This window comes from Canis lupus, unplaced genomic scaffold (genome assembly GCF_011100685.1).
Source record: "Canis lupus familiaris isolate Mischka breed German Shepherd unplaced genomic scaffold, alternate assembly UU_Cfam_GSD_1.0 chrUn_S1203H1377, whole genome shotgun sequence".
Classification (NCBI taxonomy): domain Eukaryota; kingdom Metazoa; phylum Chordata; class Mammalia; order Carnivora; family Canidae; genus Canis; species Canis lupus.
Window position 1 is genome coordinate 1 of NW_023330025.1, and position 21,668 is coordinate 21,668.

General features: G+C 45.1%; 1 protein-coding gene across 1 annotated transcript; it reads right to left on the reverse strand.

Moving 5' to 3' along the window:
• Nucleotides 1-10,630: 10,630 nt before the first annotated feature.
• Nucleotides 10,631-16,901, reverse strand: LOC119878201 (rho guanine nucleotide exchange factor 26-like; the record flags this gene model as incomplete). Its single annotated transcript, XM_038588911.1, has 3 exons — nucleotides 16,479-16,901; nucleotides 14,586-14,625; nucleotides 10,631-10,805 (listed from the first exon to the last, which is right to left on the reverse strand). Coding segments are annotated over exons 1-3 (452 nt in total), but the record flags the coding sequence as incomplete, so codon positions are not given.
• Between the last annotated feature and the right edge of the window lie 4,767 nt (nucleotides 16,902-21,668).

Here is a 21,668-nt window from a genome sequence, read left to right on the forward strand (position 1 = left end):
ACTCTTGTTTGAGACACACACACACACACACACACGATGACAAGGCAAAAGTGTATTTCTCATTTGCTAAGCCTCTGATATACCCCACTTGTGCAACATCGACTCCACTGTGTGTAAATTTACAACTAGATAAGTCAGCCACGTCACTGAATGGTCACACAGACCCCTACAAGGAAAGCTGTTCTAGAGGCACTTGGGGGCTCAGTAGCTGAGCATCTGCCTTTGGCTCAGGACGTGATCCCAGGATCCAGTCGCACATCGGGCTCCCTACATGGAGCCTGCTTCTCCCTCCGCCTCTGTCTCTCGTGAAAAAATGAATAAAAATTAAAAAAAAAAAAAAAGAAAAGAAAAGCTGTTCTACTCACAGGATCCATAAAATAAAGAACCTAAGGTGGCCACATTTTGCACCATAACGCATCATGGAGGCCAAAGCTGATTGGAATAGAGTAATAGTTAGGCACCTGTCCCAACAACAAAAGTGGCCTAGTAAGTGGCAGGAAAGTGCTGAGCTGATCTAATCCAATATGATTATCTCTCAAGAAACTGAACGGGTGGCTGTATCTGGAAGCCAATAGGTAACATGAGGTGGCTAGGCCCACGCTAGGTAACTTCGAGTCCACGTTAGGAGAACTCAGAAACAGAGGATGCAGGAGCTCTCAGGAGAAAAGACAGCCATGGTAAAAAGGGGAAAGAAGTTCACGACAAGAAGAGATAGTTACTGAGCCACATCATCAGCCAAACATCAGAGGGGAAATATCGTTCCTGCTCTCCCAGAGCCCTGGGCACATGTATCCATGCATGATAAAGAGAAACTTGAGAGGCTCCATTCCAGGTAGTCTCCAAACCCTAACAAAATAGGAGAGGAAAACAGTATTTAACACTCCTAGTTTCAGCTGCCTCGATACAAGGTGGAGAAACATTACTGCCCTCATGCTGTTGTCCTGAGGGCTACATGACCCAGCACAGTCCCTGGTGCACAGTAAGTCCTCTGCAAATATTTGGTCAATAATTTAACTGCATGTCAACAAATTATCCTCATAATGACCAATGGTAGAGTTCCTGAGCTACAGCTATCCCGCAAGTCAGCTGCTGCACTGCATGCTCCTCCTGAGACCTTGAACCCTTGCGGATATAAGGATATAAGGGCTCCCTGTTGCTCAGTTGAGCAAACAATCATACTCCTTTGCGTATCACCATCTGAAACAGAGTTTCCTGCCACTTCAAAATGGGAACCACTCCATGTTCGGGTGACTTGGGTTGGATGGGTGGCAGTGTTTGTTTATCTCCCACACCAAAAGGGAAAATAATCTGCCGTTTCCTTTCACTGGCAACCATACTTCTGTAGAAGCTACCCGTGGGCTCTATAGTCTTTACCTCTTCAAGTAATAGGCATTCAGATAACGAATGCCGTGATAATCTTAAGACAGAGCACGGACTAAAGTAGAAAATCAACAGGCTGGATAAATCTACAAATTTTGAGAAATTTTTAAACACAAGTTCTGTATTTAAAGATTCACTAATAATTTTTATAGTCACGACTTCTCAATTCGTCATGGAGACAAATCACTCCGAGGTTGTGGTCTTAAGCAACAGTGCCGTCATCGGACTATAGGAGCAGACGCCACAAGGGCACATCTTAAGATCGAGAGGGTAAATTCGAGAGTCTGATAGATGATTTCCACAATCCAAAGCTCAGTATGATGGAGCCTTTTCACACAGTTATTCAGAACTCCTCAAAGTAGCAGAACCTTCCGTCCTTTTACCTAATTGCACCTTATTCTTACCGAGTGCTATTGTTCTTGAATGCATCTCATTTACCTCCCCAAAAGCAATACCAAGTGAAAAACCAGACAGCCATTGAATTTGATTTCATAGTAGCCAATACCTACCACAGGCGCTAACATAATTTTAAACTATGAAGATGCCAAGTTCCCCAACGTATCAAAGACATATATTAAATCTATGGATGCAGGGGCACATGGGTGGCCCAGTGGTTGAGCACCTGCCTTGGGCTCAGGGCATGATCCCAGAATCCTGGTATCGAGTCCTACATCAGGTTTCCCACAGGGAGCCTGCTTCTCCCCTCTGCCTCTCTCTGTGTGTCTCTCATGAATAAATAAATAAAATAAAAAATCAATCACCTAGGATATAGCTAACCAACCATTAAGGATTTTTTTTTATATAAAAATTAAAATCAGTCTCCAAATGGTCCCTGAATAGGAAACTTCCTCGCTGTTTTCACTGCTCAGTAACTTTCTATTAATTTTCATTTGTGGGATTGGATTCTGCATTTATTCATTTATTTATAGATCCATTCATAAACTCAGCTATAGTTACTACACACCTACTGTAAGTCAGATGCTATTTCATGTGCTACGCAAATAGGAAACAAAATGACCCAAAACTTCTACCTTTAGGCAGCTTTTATTCCAGCAGAGCAGAGTGGACAATTAAACCAAAAAAAAAAAAAGAAACCACACAGTATGTAAGAGAGGTAAAGCGTCATGAAGAGGATAAGAAATATTCAAAAGGTGCTAGGGAGAAGGTGAGGGAGAAAACCATGTGGCTCTCTGGAAGAAGAGCTACTATAAGCTTGGGCAGACCACTAATGCCAAGGCCCTGGCACAGAGTACACCTTGTATTCGAGGAACATCAGTGTGACTGAGCAATAAATGAGCAAGATGTAGGAGAAAGCAGGAGATGCGTCCAGAAAGGTAACCAGGCCAGATCCCATAGCCTCACCGGCCACTGTAAGGCTTGGTCTTGACTCTAATGAAGATGCAAACACCGGAGGGTTCAGAACAAAGAGACAGTATCTCAGCATATTTTAACAGCATCACAAATAACAATATAATTATATGCTGCTACATGGACAGGGGATGTAGAGGGGACCCCAGTAGATACAGGAATTGAGCTGAGAAGCAGTGTGGATAATTCACTTCTGAAGGTAAAGGCAACACACAGGCTTTGCACCAAACTGTAAGAGGTTAAGGGATAAAGAGAAGAGTGGGGAATGGCTCCAAGGTTTTGACCCTGGCATCTAGAAAGATGGAATTGTTATTTGCTTAGAAAAAAAAAAGTATAGTGTGGGAAAAAGCAGGGTCTGGGTGGGAGAGAAGAGAATTAGCAAAAGTAAACTTTTGGCCAGGTTAACTTTGAGATGCCAAATATATTAGAAAAGAAGCTGGGCATGCTTGTCTGAAAGTTGCGGGAAGGGTCCAGTCTAGAGAAATAAACTTGGAAGTCATCAGAGTATGTGATGTATTTAAATCCACGCGATTGGATGAGATCACTAAATAGGCACGGAGAAGAAGCCCAAGTAGGAGCCAGGGCACCTCTGACATTTAGAGACGGGAGGAGGAAGTGCCCACCAAGTAGAGCAAGAACCCCCAGCTGCACCAATTTTTTTTTTTAAGATTTTATTTATTTATTCATGAGAGAGAGAGAGAGAGAGAGGCAGAGACACAGGCAGAGGGAGAAGCAGGCTCCATGCAGGGAGCCCGACGTGGGACTCGATCCCGGGTCTCCAGGATCACACCCCAGGGCTGAAGGCGGTGCTAAACTACTGAGCCACCGGGCTGCCCCAACACCAATTTTTTTTTTAATTCCACTTACCCACCATTACCCCCAAAGGGTCTCCGTACAGGGCAGTATCTCTGCCTGGAGCTCCTCAATTCTGTCCCTGGCCCCTACCACCAACTGCAACCCAGACACCTATCTTGACATGCCAGTGATGGTGGCTTTTGTCTCTTCCTTTGCCACCATCTGCCGGTTGACAGCACCTTGCCCAGACGGGTGCCCTCCCCGAACAGGATCTCAGAGCAACACAAACATTCCTTCATGGCATTAATACAGTTATAAGTCTTTCATTTGTGGGGTTATTTGATACTTGTCTCACACGAAGGGCGTCTATAAGGACATGAAAGCAAGGTGGAGTCTGTTCTGCTCTATCTCCGGGCATCTAGCACAGAGAAGGCTCTCCATAAAGACCAGATGAATGAAGGAATCATTCATCCATCTCTCTCATTGGTTTTCTGCTCAATGAAATAATGAGACCCTCTTTGTATTGGGTCTCAAATCTAGATTTCTGGTTGAAATGTCTTTTTGTAGTTATGCCAATCAAAATTTAATAACTCTGTGCTCATCTCCTCCCACTTTCTTGGAGCACCTGTCTTGTGCTCTGCCTCCCTAGGGGCATGGTGCACACATACCTACATTTCACACCCTATTGTTCTCTCTGGAGAATCAAGAACATAAACATTGGCATATCTATTATTCAATTGTCCTTTCATTACTCAGCTGCAGCTTGAGCAGTTTTTCCCTTCAATCTATATATATTATTCAGAAAGGTTTATAAAGTTCAAGTTCCAACTCTGCTAGAATTCAGAAAAAAGGAAAACTTCTAAAGTTCAAGTTCCAACTCTGCTAGAATTCAGAAAAAAGGAAAACTTCTAAAGGTGATATGAACAACATGGAAATTATACGTAATACATAGAGAGCTCCAGGGGTACCTGGGTGGCTCAGTTGGTCGAGCATCTGGCTCTTGATTTGTCTCAGGTCATGATCTCAGGGTCATGGGAATGAGCCCTGCATCGGACTCTGTGCTCAGTACAGTCAATTTATCCCTCTCCCTCTCCTCCTCACTGCACCCCCACCCCAATAAATAAAATCTTGAAAAAAAAAAATAGAAAGCTCCAGTAAGGTGTTCCCCATATTTGGAGATAAAGTCAAGAAAAACAAAATCCTCAAACTGAAATATTAAAAAATATATATAAATGAATAAACATAAACGTGTGTGTGCATTTTTCTAAAGATGCATTCCTCCAAGTTTTTATTATATTCTCAAGGTATGTGTAACTCCCAAAAGGAAAGGGGAAAAAACTATATGCATTGTACAGAATAATGCAGAAACTAGAAAGAACCCTGAAAATCAGCATGTATGGACACAAAATTATTTATAAGACACATAGTTCAGAAAAAAAGGAAATTGTAAAAGCCGTGGAGTATATATTTAAGTAAACACATGCAATCTTTATATTTCCCTTAAATGTATATACGGGGATTTTGAGAAGAACATTACCAAATTGAGAATAGCATTCCTATAGGGTAGGGGAAAGAGATTGAGATCGCAGATATGATAAAAGAGATTTTAGTCTTATCTGAAATGTTTTTTTTTAACATGGAGAACTTATTAAATCAAAATTAATTTTCAGAAATGTTAAGAGAACACCATAATCTAATAATACTGAAAGGGCAGGAGCATAAAGGCCAATCCTTGGCTCAGCTAAGCAGGCCCCCAGCTCCAGCCCTCTTAGCTAGAATAGGATCTCTGCATGGGTCTCAGGTGTAGGCACATGATCTCTATTTCTGTTTACAAAGATATAAACATTCCAGGAAACCTACTGTCCAATTTAAAAGTGTGGACAAGTATATATCTAAAGCCTTGACTGTTTCCACTATGAGTGCTAAAAGCATGCCAGACGTGAAAAACGAGTATTAAAAAAAAAAAACCACAGACACAAAAGATAGATATGGTAAAAGGCATTAATCACCATGTAAGGTAAAAAAAATAATTTTATGAGACCACAATGTTGCAAAACATGAGTGGAAAGTTATGTGATGTGACTGAAGAGATTATTTTAAGCAGCAAGTCACTGAACCCCTGAAAATTCAGACAAGTGTGAAAATTTAAGGAAAAGGGACACAATTTTCTACGACCTCTAAACGCATAAAGCATTTCTGCCAAAAGGATGATATTCAGGTTTATTACATCCGTGGAGCTCTGGTTTTTAGTAGAACACGGTAGGTCTTTCACAATAAACACAGTGTAAATTCTAAAAGAATAAGTCCCATCAGATCCAACGGCTAAGTCTCCAAAGTGTCTGTTATACGTTCAACTGAATGAAATTGTATTTATAGAAAAATCACCATTTTTCAAATCGTCCTGTCTCATTTGGCAGTTCCAGAAAGTCATCCAGAGGCAAACAATGTGCGCCCGAAGAGCGGAGCCAGGACTCAGAGACCCAGGTCCTAACGTCAGATGGCCCGTTGGACCGTTAGCCACACTACGCACGGCTGCAGGAACACTCGGATGGAAACAGAGAGACCGGATCCCAACTAGAGAGTTTCAAATTTCTGAACAAACTGAAGAGATACCCAAAAGGATCTAAGATTATTGATAAAGCCCCATGTCAGCAAGTGCCAAAGGGGAGCAGAGCAGAGGGTGACCGTATCAGGTGCTCAATTCCAGCGCAGTTTGCCCACGTGCTTGTTGCTGCCTCTGGGGTCTGAACACCCTTTTCAAAGGTACCTGATATGTCAAGGTGATGGAAATTACACAAACGCACCCCATGGCAAAAAAAAAAGAAAAGAAAAGAAAAGAGAAGAGAAGAGAAAGAAGAGGAAGAGAAGAGGAGAAGAGAAGAGAAGAGAAGAGAAGAGAAAGAAGAGAAGAAAAGAAAAAAAGAAAAGAAAAGAAAAGAAAAGAAAAGAAAAGAAAAGAAAAGAAAAGAAAAGAAAAGAAAAGAAAAGAAAAAAAGAAAAAAATAGGGTCAGGGCATGGCTGGCAAGTGTGGCTTTGGTGCTGTTGCTGATCTTGACAAAACAAACACTGGTTTCACAATCAGGATTTTTTCAGTACATGCACAGTACACAGTATGTGATCTCGAGACCTCGGGACGAGGAGGTGTGGTTAGGAGGAAAAACAAAAAGACTCCAGTCAAGATCTATCTTTTATTTTCTGTCATACTGTAAATGCTTCCAGAATCCCATTAAAGGATGAACTTTAGGGAGATCACTTTGCATCCAGGACTCAAGTGCCTGCCCACCTGGCACTCACCGTAACAAGTCCTTAGTGTTCCATTCCAGAATAATAATATCAATATTTTTCTTCAAACCCACAGGCTTTTCCCAGAGATCTAAGAACTGTTGACTTAGTCCTCATGCTGCCATTCCAGGTGAGTCACTGGGTTACCGACCTGTGGGTGGCAGGTTCCGAGTCTCTGGGCACAGATCTCTGGAAGTCAACAATGACTTTCCACATTCAAAACCTCATATCCCATGCCCTTCAAAACTGGGAACCATAATCATTTTAAATGATTTCTCGTGTAATTAGTGTTCTCGCAGGACTCAAGAGCAGCACAACATTATATCCCCTGGAATGAAGACATCCTACTGCCCACCAACCTACTTTGTATCGACTGGAAGAGATGGGATCCTACCTCCTTTGACAATCAAGTGAATGAAGAGTAAACCTGTCACTGTCTTAGGATCCTAAGGAGCCTGGGGTTGTATTCCTAACTATTGGAGAAGAGCCATGGCTAGATGGGAGAACCTGCTGGAGGAGGCACCCCTGCGAAGTACATCACCATTAATTTGCTTTAATCTGACTCCAGAAGTGTGTGGCAGCTAGACCTTCCCTTTTCTTGAAGTCCAAATAAACGCCTCTTACACCGTTCTAATTCTCCCTGATTGTGAGATAATCCCAACACTACCGTGAAACCTATTCCCAGCCATGTAAGTGGGGACACTTGTCACCTGTGTGATTGTCCAATGGAACCAAAGGAGATGTATGAACAAGCACACTAAGGCATTATACGACAGATTGGAGGCTTAAAGACCTATGTAACAACCCTAAGTTACTGCAAGTTGCTGCATACTGAATGTTCCTCACAGTCAGCTGGTAAGAGAAGTTCCATCATTCCAGGAGGCAAGCAGGGGTTTGCAACAAATAGATTTTTAGAAAATAAAACCATCAACCAGAGCTAATGCACATGTGGGCTCACACATACCCTCACACCCAGAACCACCCACCACCACCACCACCACCAGCATCCTCCTCTCTTTCTGGGATGGAGGCCATACTCAAATAAGGGTTTTGTATTAAAGTGACATGACAAGATGCAAGACGAGATGGGGACTACCCTATTAATTTGGCACATTAAAAGTATGCATGGGAAGAGTGGATGTTTCTGAGATCCACGCTCACTGCTGCAGCCCCTCCACGAAGGAGGATTAGGACATGAGCTCACACAGAGAAACAGAGGTGCAGATCCCTATGGAAACATCCTGACATTGTTCCTAATTCGCAAAGCTTCCTCTCTTCAGGGTCCTAACTGCAACTCGGACATGACAACTGCCAGGCTTCTAGAACAGTAATGACCACTTTTTGTGTTGAAATATCTACTTTCCTAAAAGCCAGAGCTGCTTGCAATCTTTTTAGTGGGTAGAAAACCCACGTGGGAAGTACAGAAGAGAACGTCAGGACAGTGATTATTTTGGGAAGGCAGAAAGGAGAAACATACTGGAGAGGAGGGTGGTTAACTGGATATTCCTTAAAAAATAAAAAAACAAAAAACAAAAAAACAAAAAAACAGAGATCTGCAGTAAACATACTGTAATGTTAACATTTGTTCAATGTGGGTGGCAGGTACCCAGAAATCTATTACACACATTTATTTTTAAGCTTTTCTGCATGTTTGAAGTACTTTACATATATTTTTTAAAAAGGTAAAATGTTTTAAGTGTGAAAAGGAGACACGAAAAGCGCAAAGAAAACGCAGGCTGGTGTCTAAGAATGGAAGGTGGCAAAGTCCAAAGCTGCTCTGATTAAATGTAATTGCCAAGCAACACAATAAATACACACGAGCCTCCTGGGAGCACTAACATCCGAGATAACACACACCAAAGTTAGAACCCACTTTATAGTCTTACATCTTATCACTAGTCTTTTGATAGCAATCTTGTTAACAAAAGGCACCATTGGTACACTTACCCTTTGCCAAACGACATGCATGCCCCTATTTGATAATGTACTGAAGGAAGTGTAGTATTAGTCTAATGTGCATTTGTTAATCTAGATGAAAGCCAAACTTGAGGGGGCCTAAGGAAGGCAGCTTGCCTGTCTGCACTAAAGCCAGGTAGGATGAGAGCGTAAGCGGCACAGAAGTATACATTTCTGTTTAGCATTCAGAGAACAGCAGCAAGATTTAGGCCCGTGCTAACAAACGCAGCTGCTGGCCATGGAGAAAGCGCAAAAAATCCACAGCTTTCTCCTCAAGGATCCTCTGCCAAATGGTCCACACCAACAACGGAATGACAGCCATTTAGAGCCAACGCGGCCTCCAAGGGCCTTGTCCCCAGCTCTTCCACATATGTGCTTCGGTATATAATATCATGAGATCATTAGATCAGGATACAAGGCTACAAGGCTACCACTATGTCAGCTCTGTGAACAGGTGTTACCACCTGAACATATGCAAAACCTAGAAATATCACAGGAGTTCCAAACTGTTGGCATAGGAGACAAGACCGGCCCATAAATACTTTGTTAGCCTCACACGTCACTTTTCTAACCCTTGAATTAGGACAATACTAATTGTCCTAATACTAATAATACTAAAAACTAATCTGGATTTCTGCATTCTCTTCTCTAAATATCAGAAGGTCCGGCAACACTGGGCTGGTGCGAGCTAAGTGGCAGCTGCTCAGGTTATATGGGGTCTGTTTACCACAATCCCCACCAGGTCTCAGCATCCACACTCCCCAGCATCCCTTATAATGCTGCTTGCCCTGTCCCTGCAGGCATTGCAGTCCGTGGCATATACTAAGCATGCCACACCTTGGAGGCTTTGGAAAAGAATAAACTCTCCTTAGAACAGAATCAGGGGTTAAGACGGAGATGGAGAGAAAGGGCTCAGTTTCTACAATTCTGAATTCTAACGCAGGGGAGACGAAAGGAGGAAGAATCCGACCAGAAGTCATTCCCATCATCAGCGTCCGTCCATTCCCATGGCCCGGTTACGAGACCAACTCCTTTCCTTAAGCCGGCGTGTCCCCTGACTGAATATGAGATTCCGGACTCCGAACAATGCTCATTTCAGCTTAAGAGGGAATCACTTCTGCACCCATGTTGCCTAAGGGACTCACAGAGGTGTACTGGCTTGTTTTTGATGCAATGCTCCCACCACCCAAGCCAGCCATGGAAATTCCTTTCTACTTGGTAATGCATCAGATGCCCACAGATGCTGTGCCCAAACTCCTATCAAGTAAACTCAGCAGCACACTGTGACATTTGTTAAGCCAGGAGGAAGAGAAATTATAGCTACAAACAAAAGAGGTTTGATGCAGAGAAGATAAATTACTCATCAACACAAAGTAAGTGTCAGACACGCTCACACAAAAGATGCACAGAAGGAAATCAGCTGCAAGAACACATACATGTGTCTAAATTAAATGAAATTTCCAAGGAAGAGCCATCATAAACTCCCTATTGACCACAGACAAGCATACATGTTTGTATATATAGAGCCATGATTATGATAAAGTTCAGGATAGATTAAGTTACCTCTCTATATACACTGTATTAAAAAAAATATGAGAAAAGATTATCAAGCAGGAAAAAGTTCCAGAGTATAGTATATCGGTGTCACGGCACCCCATTTTGTCAAAATCTAATTTTCCTAATCAGAAGTGTCAAAATCCATATTCTCACTAGTGCTCGAAGAGTTTTAAGAAACATTTCACGACCTAAAATGAAGAATCTTTCTCTTTCGGGTCATAGGATCATTAGCAGAAAAAATTAAAACCACATCCAGACCTAATTTCCCCAACTTGGTTTTCTCCTGCCCACAGATTGGAAAGAAAAAGGTAAACACTTACCGCAGAGAGCTGGCTCCATGTGGACCTCAGTGGCTTGTGGTGAATCACAATTTTTTCATCTGACTTCTGCTCTTTGGGCTCTGACTCTTCATCAGAGTCAATGTCAAGAGCCTTTTCTTTGTAGTTCTGATATAGGACAGCATTTTCTGCAACAAATACAAACCCCATATGTCACTAACTGCCATTATCATGCTACTTGTTCTAAACAAACATCCAGGTTTATACAATGTTTGGTCTCCAGGTTAATAAACAAAGAATTGAATGGATTTTGTCACTGAAGAATTATTAACCAAAAAATGACTTTTCTCACTCATTTAGCTCTGCCTCAAATTCATGGGTAGGGCAAGGGGAGGGATCCATACATGAAATAGCAACTGAAGCAAAGTTCCCATGTCTCTGTCTACCACTCATGGAGGAGAGCTGTGCCTGTTAAATCACTATTTTGGGGGGTGGTGGTGGTGGTTAAACTGGATTCACACCCTACCTTTCCTTCAATGTCCATCACCATTCATTACCTATTTTACAAACATCTACTGTATACCTACAATGTGCCAACAGCTGGGAGTAAATGGAAAATAGAAGACTTTTCTTGTGCCCTCATGAGCTAAAAGTAGGAAAAGCTATTAGTCCATGTCACTCAATCATGTATTCATTCGGCTGATGTTTAGAAAATGCCTACTTGATGCCAACAATGGCTAGGCATTAGGAATACAACGATGAACAAGAAAGATAAAAATCTCTGTCTACATAGAGCAGACATTAGGGTGAGCAGAGAATGACAAGCAATAAGCCAAGAACTTATGTCAGATGCTGGTACGTCATGGAGAAAAATAAAGGAGGGAAAAATAAAATAAAATGGAGAAAAATAAAGCAGGGGAGCGTTACAAGGGGGTAATGTAGATTGTAAATAGGGTGATTTAGGAAGGCCTCACCATGATGACATGTAAGCAAAGACCTGAAAGAGGTAAGAAAGCAATCCACCTTACAGCTGGGGAAAGAATACACCACTGGAGGGAGCAGCAAGTACAAAGGTCCTGGGACAGGAGTCTGTTGCATACTCTATACGTACAAGGATCAGCAAGGAGGCCTAAATGGATGAACTGGGTGAGGGAAGGGAGAAAGTTTAAGACATAAGGGCTGGGAATGTACAGGGGGAGATCATGGAGGCCCTTGCCTCAATGCCATTCAAAGGGCTCCTCTGGTTTTCACTCGGAGTGAGAAGGCAAGTTATCGTTGGATTGAGAACACAATGATCTTGTACATAAACCTACCTATAAACTGAATGATCTATATACAGGTGCTCTGAGAACAGTCTCAGAAGGGTGTGACCCAGTCTGGGAGTCAGACAGGTAGGTGTTACTAAGAAAAATCTAAGATCTGAAAGCTGAGAAGCTACAGAGATAAAGGAGCGAGCATATGCAAAAGCCCTGAGGCAAGAAGAAACACAATACCTTAGAAGAACAAAGGCAAAAGTCCATAGGTAGAGAGCATGGGTGTCTGGCGGACAGAAGGGCAAGGTGAGTTTAGGGAGATGAGCCAGATGGTCTAAATCAAGCAGAAGTCTGCAGGCAATGGTAAAAAACTGGATTTTATCCCAAGTACAAAACAACTGGATTTCCTTCACACAGCCAAGACTGTATTTTATCCTGCCGGCAGTGGGAATCCACGGAAAGGAAAGGTTTGATTCTATCGTTGGAGCAAGATACTGACTGTGTAGGGGACCTACGAGGATTACTATGGAAGAATAGAGAATTGGGCTATTAGGGATGGACTGGAGGTGGGGCGGGGGGGGGAGGTGTCAGAGAAAGGGATGTGGTAAGGATGTTCCCTAGGTCCCTAAGTCTGCAGGCGCCAACAAATGCACAGCAGGAGATGGCAACCCCTGAAGACCTTCACCTTTAGAGGGAAAGACCATGAATTTGGTTTAGGACATCCTGAGCTCACAACGCCTTTCCCACCTACCAAAGCTGGCAAACATCCGCCTTCTCTCTCATCAACTGCTGCGGGTTCCGCAGGCACCAGGACTAAAATAATACTGGAGTCAACTGCGCGATTTTACTGTCCTCTGATTGTTTTGCACATGTAAAACCGATTATGAGGGTAAAGACCCGGTTACCACACCTCTGTAGGGCTCTTTGAAGTCCTCAGTGGTTGACACAAAACACATGGATACACTGCTGATAAGATTCCTCGTTTGTTCCCACAACGCAGGCAATAGTATCGTTAGCCTCCTCTCAGACATGATGAAACTAAGGCTCCGTGAGGTTACGATGCTTTGCTCATTGTCACTCCACCGATGGACAGAAGCAGTAGGATAGGAACCCAGGTCCCGGGCTCCACCATCAGAGGTTCTTACCACTTTACTGCACCTGATCCAGAGCTACATTCTTGTTAGTCATTAACTGTAGGCATTCTGTATTCCTCATGTACACATGTGTGAGAAAAATTTCTAGGTCATTATATTTGAGAAGAGACACGAGAGTGCACAGAAACAGCTCCATCTAAAAGGAGACAACACAGAACTGCAAAAAAGCTGTGTCCTCTGACATTAAAAAAAAAAAAAAAAAAAACCCTCAACATTTCTGACCCTTTGAGACAAAGATCCCAGAATCAACGTCAAATTCGAGAAGATGCAAAACACCTCTCTAAATACCTATTGGGTAGATGCTCTGTTCACTTCATGGTCACAAAGGGATATAAGAGGAAGTAACCTGGGGCAGCCCAGGTGGCGCAGCGGTTTAGCGCCGCCTTCAGCCCAGGGCGTGATCCTGGAGACTCGGGATCCAGTCCCACGTCGGGCTCCCTGCAGGGAGCCTGCTTCTCCCTCTGCCTGTGTCTCTCTGTGTGTGTCTCTTATAAATAAATAAATAAAAATCTTAAAAAAAAAAAAAAAGGAAGCAACCTGGACTAAGAACCAGTCACATGTCCTAAGACAGGCTGTGTGACAGTGGGCAAGGCACTAAACCTCTCCAAGTTCCCAGTTTCCTCTAATTATAAAACCAGGGAGATGAATTTATCCAAACCAGCTAAAATACTGTATCAGGGTTTCTTCTCCATATAGTTTCCTAAGATTGGTGCAATGAAAACTGTTTTTTTAATCTGGTCCTGTGTAACTACTCCAAGGGATCGGATGTTGATAAGAATTATTATTGGGAAATAGTTTATAATCACCTAAGATTTACGTATTTTACAACTCTGGGTGATTATTTATTTACCCTTCTTCATGACTCTTTAAAGGTCAGAAAATCCTAACATTTCAAAGTATGATAGGAAGTGACTACCTTCAGCTCCACTGTGCTCTGCAGGTGGGGCTGTTCACTCGCTTCCCACTGCTCTTCCAGTCGGTTGACACTTGACCCCTCTGTTTACCAAAGTCCACTAATCTGATTAGGGCTTGAACACCTGGCTGAAGCAGCTTTTCTATACGGGTTACAGATTCTTAGGACTATGTTTCTAGCAGCCAGGAGAGTTAGATTTCCCTAAAATTGAAACTTGATAAGCAAACAGGAAGTCAGAAGTGACACTAAAATGTGGAAATATGGGGAAGGGAATAATGAAGTCAAAGGGAATATGACTTAACAGCTAAATGCCAAAATTGGGATTTTTTAACTAAAAAGCTAGACTAGCTCTCACCCTTTTTCCATTTTTCAAGGAAGGCGAGGATAGAGTCAGAGTAGATAAGAATTAAAAATCCAGGACACTGGCAGACAAAGTTATCAGTTTACAAAGAATGCCGTTAATTCCATTCACTGCTGGTATTACTGGATGAAAATTTAGCTTAGTGCAGAGCTTTGTACTGTATAATTTGGGAAGAAGTTGGACATTTTTCTCATCTTAAGTGTTTTTGTTACTGCAGTTGGATTTCAACTTATAATTGATATTCCACATTGAAGCAGCAATAAAAGTCTGGAAAATCAAATGCTTACCTTCCCCATCAAATGTTCCTTGTCCTTTCAGCATTTTTTTCTAAGAAACAAGCAAAAAAAAAAAAAAAAAAAAAAAGGAAAAAGCAAAGCAAACTATGTATGAATGAGCCAAATAAAAAAAATACAGCTATTTTAAGAAAAAGTACTTGTTACATTCATTGGATTTCCAAAAGCATACAGCAGATGATCCCTTGAGTAGTTCACTCATCTGACTATAACCCACTAAAATGGTGAAATAAAATGTACAACCCACTAAACGGTGAAATAAAACGTACAATGTCCCCCACACCCCAGCAAAACAGCTTGAGAATCCTCAAATGACCAGCACTTCAGCTCATTTCACTACTCAGGGTTCACCAATCACTGTTAAATTGAACTCTGCTATACTTGCAGAGGTGAGGGGGTTGGGAGGGGACCCCTAAAATGTTATGTCATTTCTTTAAGGCCATGAGAGCAAAAATAAAATAGCCTGACTTGCGTATTACATATTGACGCTTACACAAACTGTTTCCAGTTCTCTGATTAATCAAGAAAAGTGGTGGCTGCCAAAATGAATTTCTGCTGAGATCTGTCTAAACTGTTCCCAGAGAAAGCGGCACATGCACACTCCAAAATATCCTTCTTTAGTTTTCCCCGTCCCTTCGTCATATTTGGCAGTATTTTAATACGCACAACTCCCAGGCCTTTATCAGGGAGTAATTAATACACACGGCTCAGTTGAACCTGAAGTTCTGAGCTACCAACTTGTTAAATGCATCCAAGAATAAACGGGCACAGCATGGGCATAAAACACAACCACAGACGGTGGCGAAAGACACCAGCAACAACAGAGATGACAAACTCTCTGTATCTTCTGTAATTCTGGCAAATAACTTTAAAAATCACATTTTGGGGATCCCTGGGTGGCTCAGAGGTTTGGTGCCTGCCTTTGGCCCAGGGTGCGATCCTGGAGCCCCGAGATCGAGTGCCGTGTCGGGCTCCTTGCATGGAGCCTGCCTCTCCCTCTGCCTGTGTCTCTGCCTCTCTCTGTGTCTATCATAAATAAATAAAGTCTTAAAAAAATAATAAAAAAATAAAAATCGCATTTTGCCTGAACGCTATGTAGTATGTTATCAGCACTGACCAAACCATTCTGTAATTGATTCACGTAGATAAGCCGCTTTCAATAAAGTAATCAATACGCTCAAAAGAAATCAGGAGTCAGTCGCCGGTGCCCCTGACAGGTGTCCCTAAGTGACACCTCTGGATGAGCACCAGGTTGAGCACAGGGCCCAGGGCACCGGGGCTGCTCTCCACCCTCTATTCAGCCCCCTGTATTCAGAGCGTTCAGCACTCAGCCCATACCTGACTCGCTGTATTTCTTTCTTCACATTAGTCCCCCCACGTGTTGCCCTAAAAAGTTACAACAGCACTAAGCGTTTCCCTTCTTCCCACGAAGGTGCATTATTACCCTGGCTGTGACAGCCAGCACTGGGAGGGCCAAGAGGTCGGTGTGCACGGGTCTGACCCACAAAGAGAATTAAAAGAGAAGGATAAGGGATCCCTGGGCGGCTCAGCGGTTTAGCACCTGCCTTCAGCCCAGGGCATGACCTCGGGGTCCTGGGATCGAGTCCCACATTGGGCTCCCTGCATGGAGCCTGCTTCCCCCTCTGCCTGTGTCTCTGCCTCTCTCTCTCTCTCTCTCTCTCTGGGTCTCTCATGAATAAATAAATAAATAAAACCTAAAAAAGAAAAAAAAAAAGAGAGAAGGATAGCTTCAGGTTTCCTCCGTGGCCCTGGCCCCCACCGCCAACCCCGTCCAAGACCCTGGCTTCCAGGGGCAGCAGCAGGAGGAGGGTGTGTGTGTGTAGGGGAGGGGGGAGGGGGGAGGGAGACACACCTGCCTACTCTCACCTTTATCCTTCCCAGGCTGGAAAACCTCTCCTTGTCTTCCATCACCGCTCTGAGCACGGGCTGGGACATCCTGTTCTTCTTCTTGGACGTGGTGGGGCTGTCCAAGTCCAGGCCGCTGACCACGGCGCGGCGGTAGGACGTGGAGCGCAGGCCCCTGCGCAGGGAGCCCGGGCTGCCGGCGTCGTGCTCGGGCTCGGCCTCGTCCCGCGCGTCCTGCGCCCGCAGCCCCTCCACCATGCTGCGCACCTTGAGGAGTCTCCTGTGGGGCTCCCCGTTCTGCAGGGGGGCCTTGCTGGCTCGGACCTCGGAGGCCAGGCTCCTGGGAATGAGCTGCTGCTTGCCCACCTTGAGCGCGGCGGGGCTGTTGGTGCTCAGCACCACGCAGGGGCCCCCCGGGGGCGCGCCGTCCTGGGCCGGCCGCCGCGGCGGGGGCGCCCTGCGCTCGGGGGACCGGCTCTGGGGCGCGGCGGGGGCCCCCGGGGGGCGCGGGGCGGGCCCCTGGGCCGGGGGCGGGGGCGGGGGCGGGGGGCTGCAGGGCGAGCTGGCGGTGCGCGGGGGGCGCGCGGGCCCTGGCGGCCTCGGGGAGCCGGCTCCGAGGTCCGGGCGCAGCGTCCTCCCGTCGGGCACCGGCCCGCGCTGCAGCTGCGGCCGCGGGGGCGGGGGGCTGCCCTGCCCGGGGCTGCCCGCGGAGGCGCCGCGCGCCCGGGGGGGCGGGGGCTGGGGGGGGCGGGGGGCGCGCCCCGGGCCTCCGCGGGGCAGTCGGCGCGGGGCGGGCCGCCGGGGCTCTGGCAGGGCTGCGGCCGCGGCTTGCTCCGGGCCAGCGGCGGCGGCCGAGGGGTGGAGCGCCTCCGCCACAGCGGGGTCAGGCTGCCCGGGAAGTCCACGCGGCTCTCGCTGTCCATAGCGGGGTCGCCGGGGCGCGGTCGGTCGGGCTCGCCTGGGCGGGAAAGAGAGCGTGGAGCCCGCGCGCCCCCCGCGGGGCGGGGCAGGGCAGGGCGGGCAGGGCAGGGCAGGGCAGGGCAGGGCAGCCCCCCCCCCACCCCCAGGAGCCCGCCACCCGCCGCGGGCTGCCAGCCGATGCTCCGGGCGCCCGCGCCCCTCCAGCCGCCCCGGGCCCCCGGGGTCCCCCGCGCCCCGACCGGCCGCTGTACCTCCGCGGCTCCGCGGCGCCCAGGGCCCACGAGCATCCCCGCCCTCGGGGCCGGGGTCGCGCCCAGTCGCCGCAGCCGCAGCCGCAGCCCCGCCGAGCTCGCCGGCCGCCCGCTGCCCCGCGGCCCCGCCCCGCCCCCCGCCCCCGCCCCGCCGCGCGGCCCCGCCCCCGCCCCGCCCCGCCCCCCCCGCCCCGGCCGCCCGCGGGCTGGGTGCCGGCTCGGGGCTCCGCGCGGGGAGCCGGGGGCGCAGCGTGGGAACCAGCGTGGGAGCGCGGCCGCTTGCAACTTAGAGAGCCCCGGGGCGGGCCTGCGGGTGACAGCCGGGCCTCGCCGCGCTCCCGGGGCCTGCGAACTCGCGTGTGCGGGCCCCGCTGCCCCCGCGGGCCACGGCCCGGCCGTAGCGGAGCTCCCGAGGGTGGGGGGGGCGCTGCGTGCGAGGAAACTGAGGCCAGCGGGCGTTTGCGTTCAGGGATTTGGGATATCTTAGGCTTTGCCGGGGTGGGGGGGGGGTGTTTGTGTGTGTGTGTGTGTGTGTGTGTGTGTGTGTGTTTAGAGAAGGGAAAGGGCAGAGAGACTGAGAATCTTACACTACACCCCCCGCTATGGGGCTGGATCCCAGGACTCAGCTCCATCCCGACCTCCGGAGGAAAAGAGGAACCATCCAGGTGCCCAGAATAGTTTATGCTTTTTTTGTTGTTGTTGTTGAAGATTTTTATTTATTCATGAGAGAGAGAAAGAGAGAGGCAGACACCCAGGCAGAGGGAGAAGCAGGCTCCATGCAGAAAGCCCGATGTGGGACTCGATCCTAGGTCTCCAGGATCACACCCTGGGCCGAAGGCAGGTGCTAAAGCGCTGAGCCACCCGGGCTGCCCATATTTTATGCTTTGAATCCTGAATTTTACCAATCAAAGATAAATGTAACTAAAATGTATATGTACATGTGCTTCTAAGCAGACATCGAATAAAAGTTCAAAGTCCTCCGTAACTTACAAGGCCTTGCACAACCTGCCTACCTCTGCAGCAGTCTTTTCTCCCAATACTTTATCCTTCATTTTTTTTCTTAGGCCACAGCCGCCTTTAAGTTTGACCACCCTAGAACCTGCCCTTGTGTTTCTCCTTGACCTTCTGACGGGTTACCCCATCAAAGACGACTTCCCTGAGCCCTCCAGAATCAGCCCACCGCCCTGCTTATTTTCCCAGCCACCTGTTCTCTTCCTTTTCTATATTTAATGAGAATCTTCATGCATACACACTTATTTTTGTGTTCATGTTTATTATCTGCTTTATCTTCTTTAGGCTGTAAGCTTCAAGAGGGCAGGAGCTGTCGATTTATTGCCCCTCTGGATTCCAGACACAGAGTGGGCACTTAATAAGTATTTGTTGAATGAATTTCTGAAAGGAATGAAGTAAGGACAGAGAACATCTTTCCAGAGTGCTCCATTGCCAAATAGTGGAAAGTTGGTTGTATCCTGGCCAAGCTCCTGCTATGTGAGAAGAATAAGGCAAACTTGAGAGGACAAATGACCTTAAGATCTATGTAATTAATTCTATCAGCAAGACATATGGGCTGTTCTCCAAGTTCTCTTTCAGCATGCATGCATTCATCCAGCAGAGATATAGTGAGCATCCACTGTGTGCAACTTAAGCTACTCGTTTTTGCCTTACCTACATTGAATGTAATGGCCAAAAGTATTGAGAGGAAAGCTCCGGGTTGTGAATAAAGCATGAGGTTTTTCATGTTTTATACTTTACTGTATTATCCAATGCTGTGCATTGAATATATACTACTTCGGTCAGAGATATTTCTGTAAAGAAGAAATAGCATCAAGAAATTTTTAAAAACATTTTTTTCAGAAATTTAAAGAAGAAATACAGCGGGTTACACATTCATACATACCCTCTTTTTAATACGGAACATTTTCTTTACTCACATATATTACTTTTATATTGGAAAAGTATACTTTTAAAATGTTTAACTAGAGGCACCTGGGTGGTTCAGTGGTTGAGCATCTGCCTTTGGCTCAGGTCGGATCCCGGGACTCTGGGATCGAGTCCTACATTGGGTTCCCCGCTGGGAGCCTGCTTTTCCCCTCTGCCTATGTCTCTGTCTCTCATGGATAAATTAATTAAAAAATTAAAAATAAATAAATAAATACATAAATAAATATGCTTAAATAATGATAAATGAAGTGTTGCCTGATTCAGAATGCAATCTGTGACTTAAGTTATACGTGGTGCTAAGAGAAACTAGCTTCTCTTAAACCTATGGTGGGTCTGCAAACAAGTATAGCAGAGGATTGTAAAGAAGTCCCAGGATCTTCCTTCCTCATTCCTAGGCAACAGCATTATTCATGCCCGCCAAAACAATAACAAGACACCAAGTTCTGTTCCTTCACTAGGGGAAGTTTGGAAATTCACAGACTTACTGCCTATTTTAGCCTCCATTCAATTTATCATATCCAAATCAAAGACATCTTCAGTTGTACGAACCACCAAAAAAAAGAAGAGTTGCCAATTAGACTATGACACAACATGTTATCATGTAGGATTTTTGTTTTCTGCTTATTTAAAGAGCGCTTTTAGACTTAGATATCATATTTTACAGTAATATGCATTTAGGCCAGTGGGAAAGGCAGGCAAAATAAAGTAAGTATTTCTAAAAATTCTGTACACTCAATCTAACTCTTCTGAATCCCTTTTCTCACAGAGCATCAATATATGTGGTTTTCTTCTCAATATCATTGATAGGGCAGCATTTCTTAAAATAATATTCTAGTCTTGTCTCTGGAATTTGCTTCCTAGCCAATGACACTCATTCTGCATGCAAGTCTGATGCTGGTGCTATCCTATTTGACCAAAAGCGTAGTTTTATTGTTCAACTAAATCATCTGCTACTATAAGCTCTGCAGCTTCTCTGTTAATGGCCACAAGGAAGTTTCTGACAAATTAAATTCCGTGCCTTAACTATAGTCCTTCCTGTATGATACATGAGTGGCTTATATCAGCCTCTTGTTGCTTTAAATTTTCTTTTTTTAAATTTATTTACAATCTTTATTTTATTCATGAGAGACACAGAGAGAGGCCAAATTTCTTACACCTAATCTGACACACTGGGCGGTTACTTCTGCCTTCAATAGCATCTCTTATCATATGACTTTGACACATGTAGTATTGAGTTGCATAGAACTCAGTGAAATGATGACAATTAGAACGGTTAGGGCCATGCTCACAAATACAGAGGCAAGGCCAACTACATGTGACTGCCATTTGGCCAATGTCTATTTCTTAAAGCAAAACATATCCCAGTTTCAGATACATTGAAATGTGGGGCCAGAGTATTTCTTAGAACTGGGGAAATGCGTATAGTGTGTTAATGAGGAAAGATACATTCCAGTGACATATATATATTTTTCTAATTTTTAAAAATTAAAATTTCCTGTTCTATTGAGTTATAATTGACATACTGTTGTACTATTATAAGGTGTACAGCATAATGATTTGACATATGTATATATTTCAAAATGATTACAAGTTAGGTAACATGCATGACGTTGGTTGTAATTTTTGTGGATGATGAGAACTTTCTCTATTTGCTCTTAGCAACTTTCAAATATACAATAAAGTATTAACTATGATCACCAAGCTGTACTCTGGATCCCCAGAATTCACTTACAACTCTTAAGTTTGCACCTTTGACCATCTTCACTCCTTTCCCCCAATGATATTAAAAATATTCAATGGTATAAGATACCAGAGGCTGAGATACCAATTATTGCTGTATTTATGAAACCAATTTGCCTTGATCACTAATTACATGCCTGGCATAATAATTAGGCTATTCTTAAGTGTCATTTGTTAGCCAACTAGATCTGAAACATTAAAATAATAATACAAGGCACCCAACCTGAATAAGACACGTGGTAAGCTCCCTGTTCCTTGAACACCTTTGAAAAGAAGTCTGGCTAGAACGAGGCCAGAATAATAGGAAAAATATTGTGATATGCAGAACAAGAGAAGGGTAACCCAGAAACATGTCCCA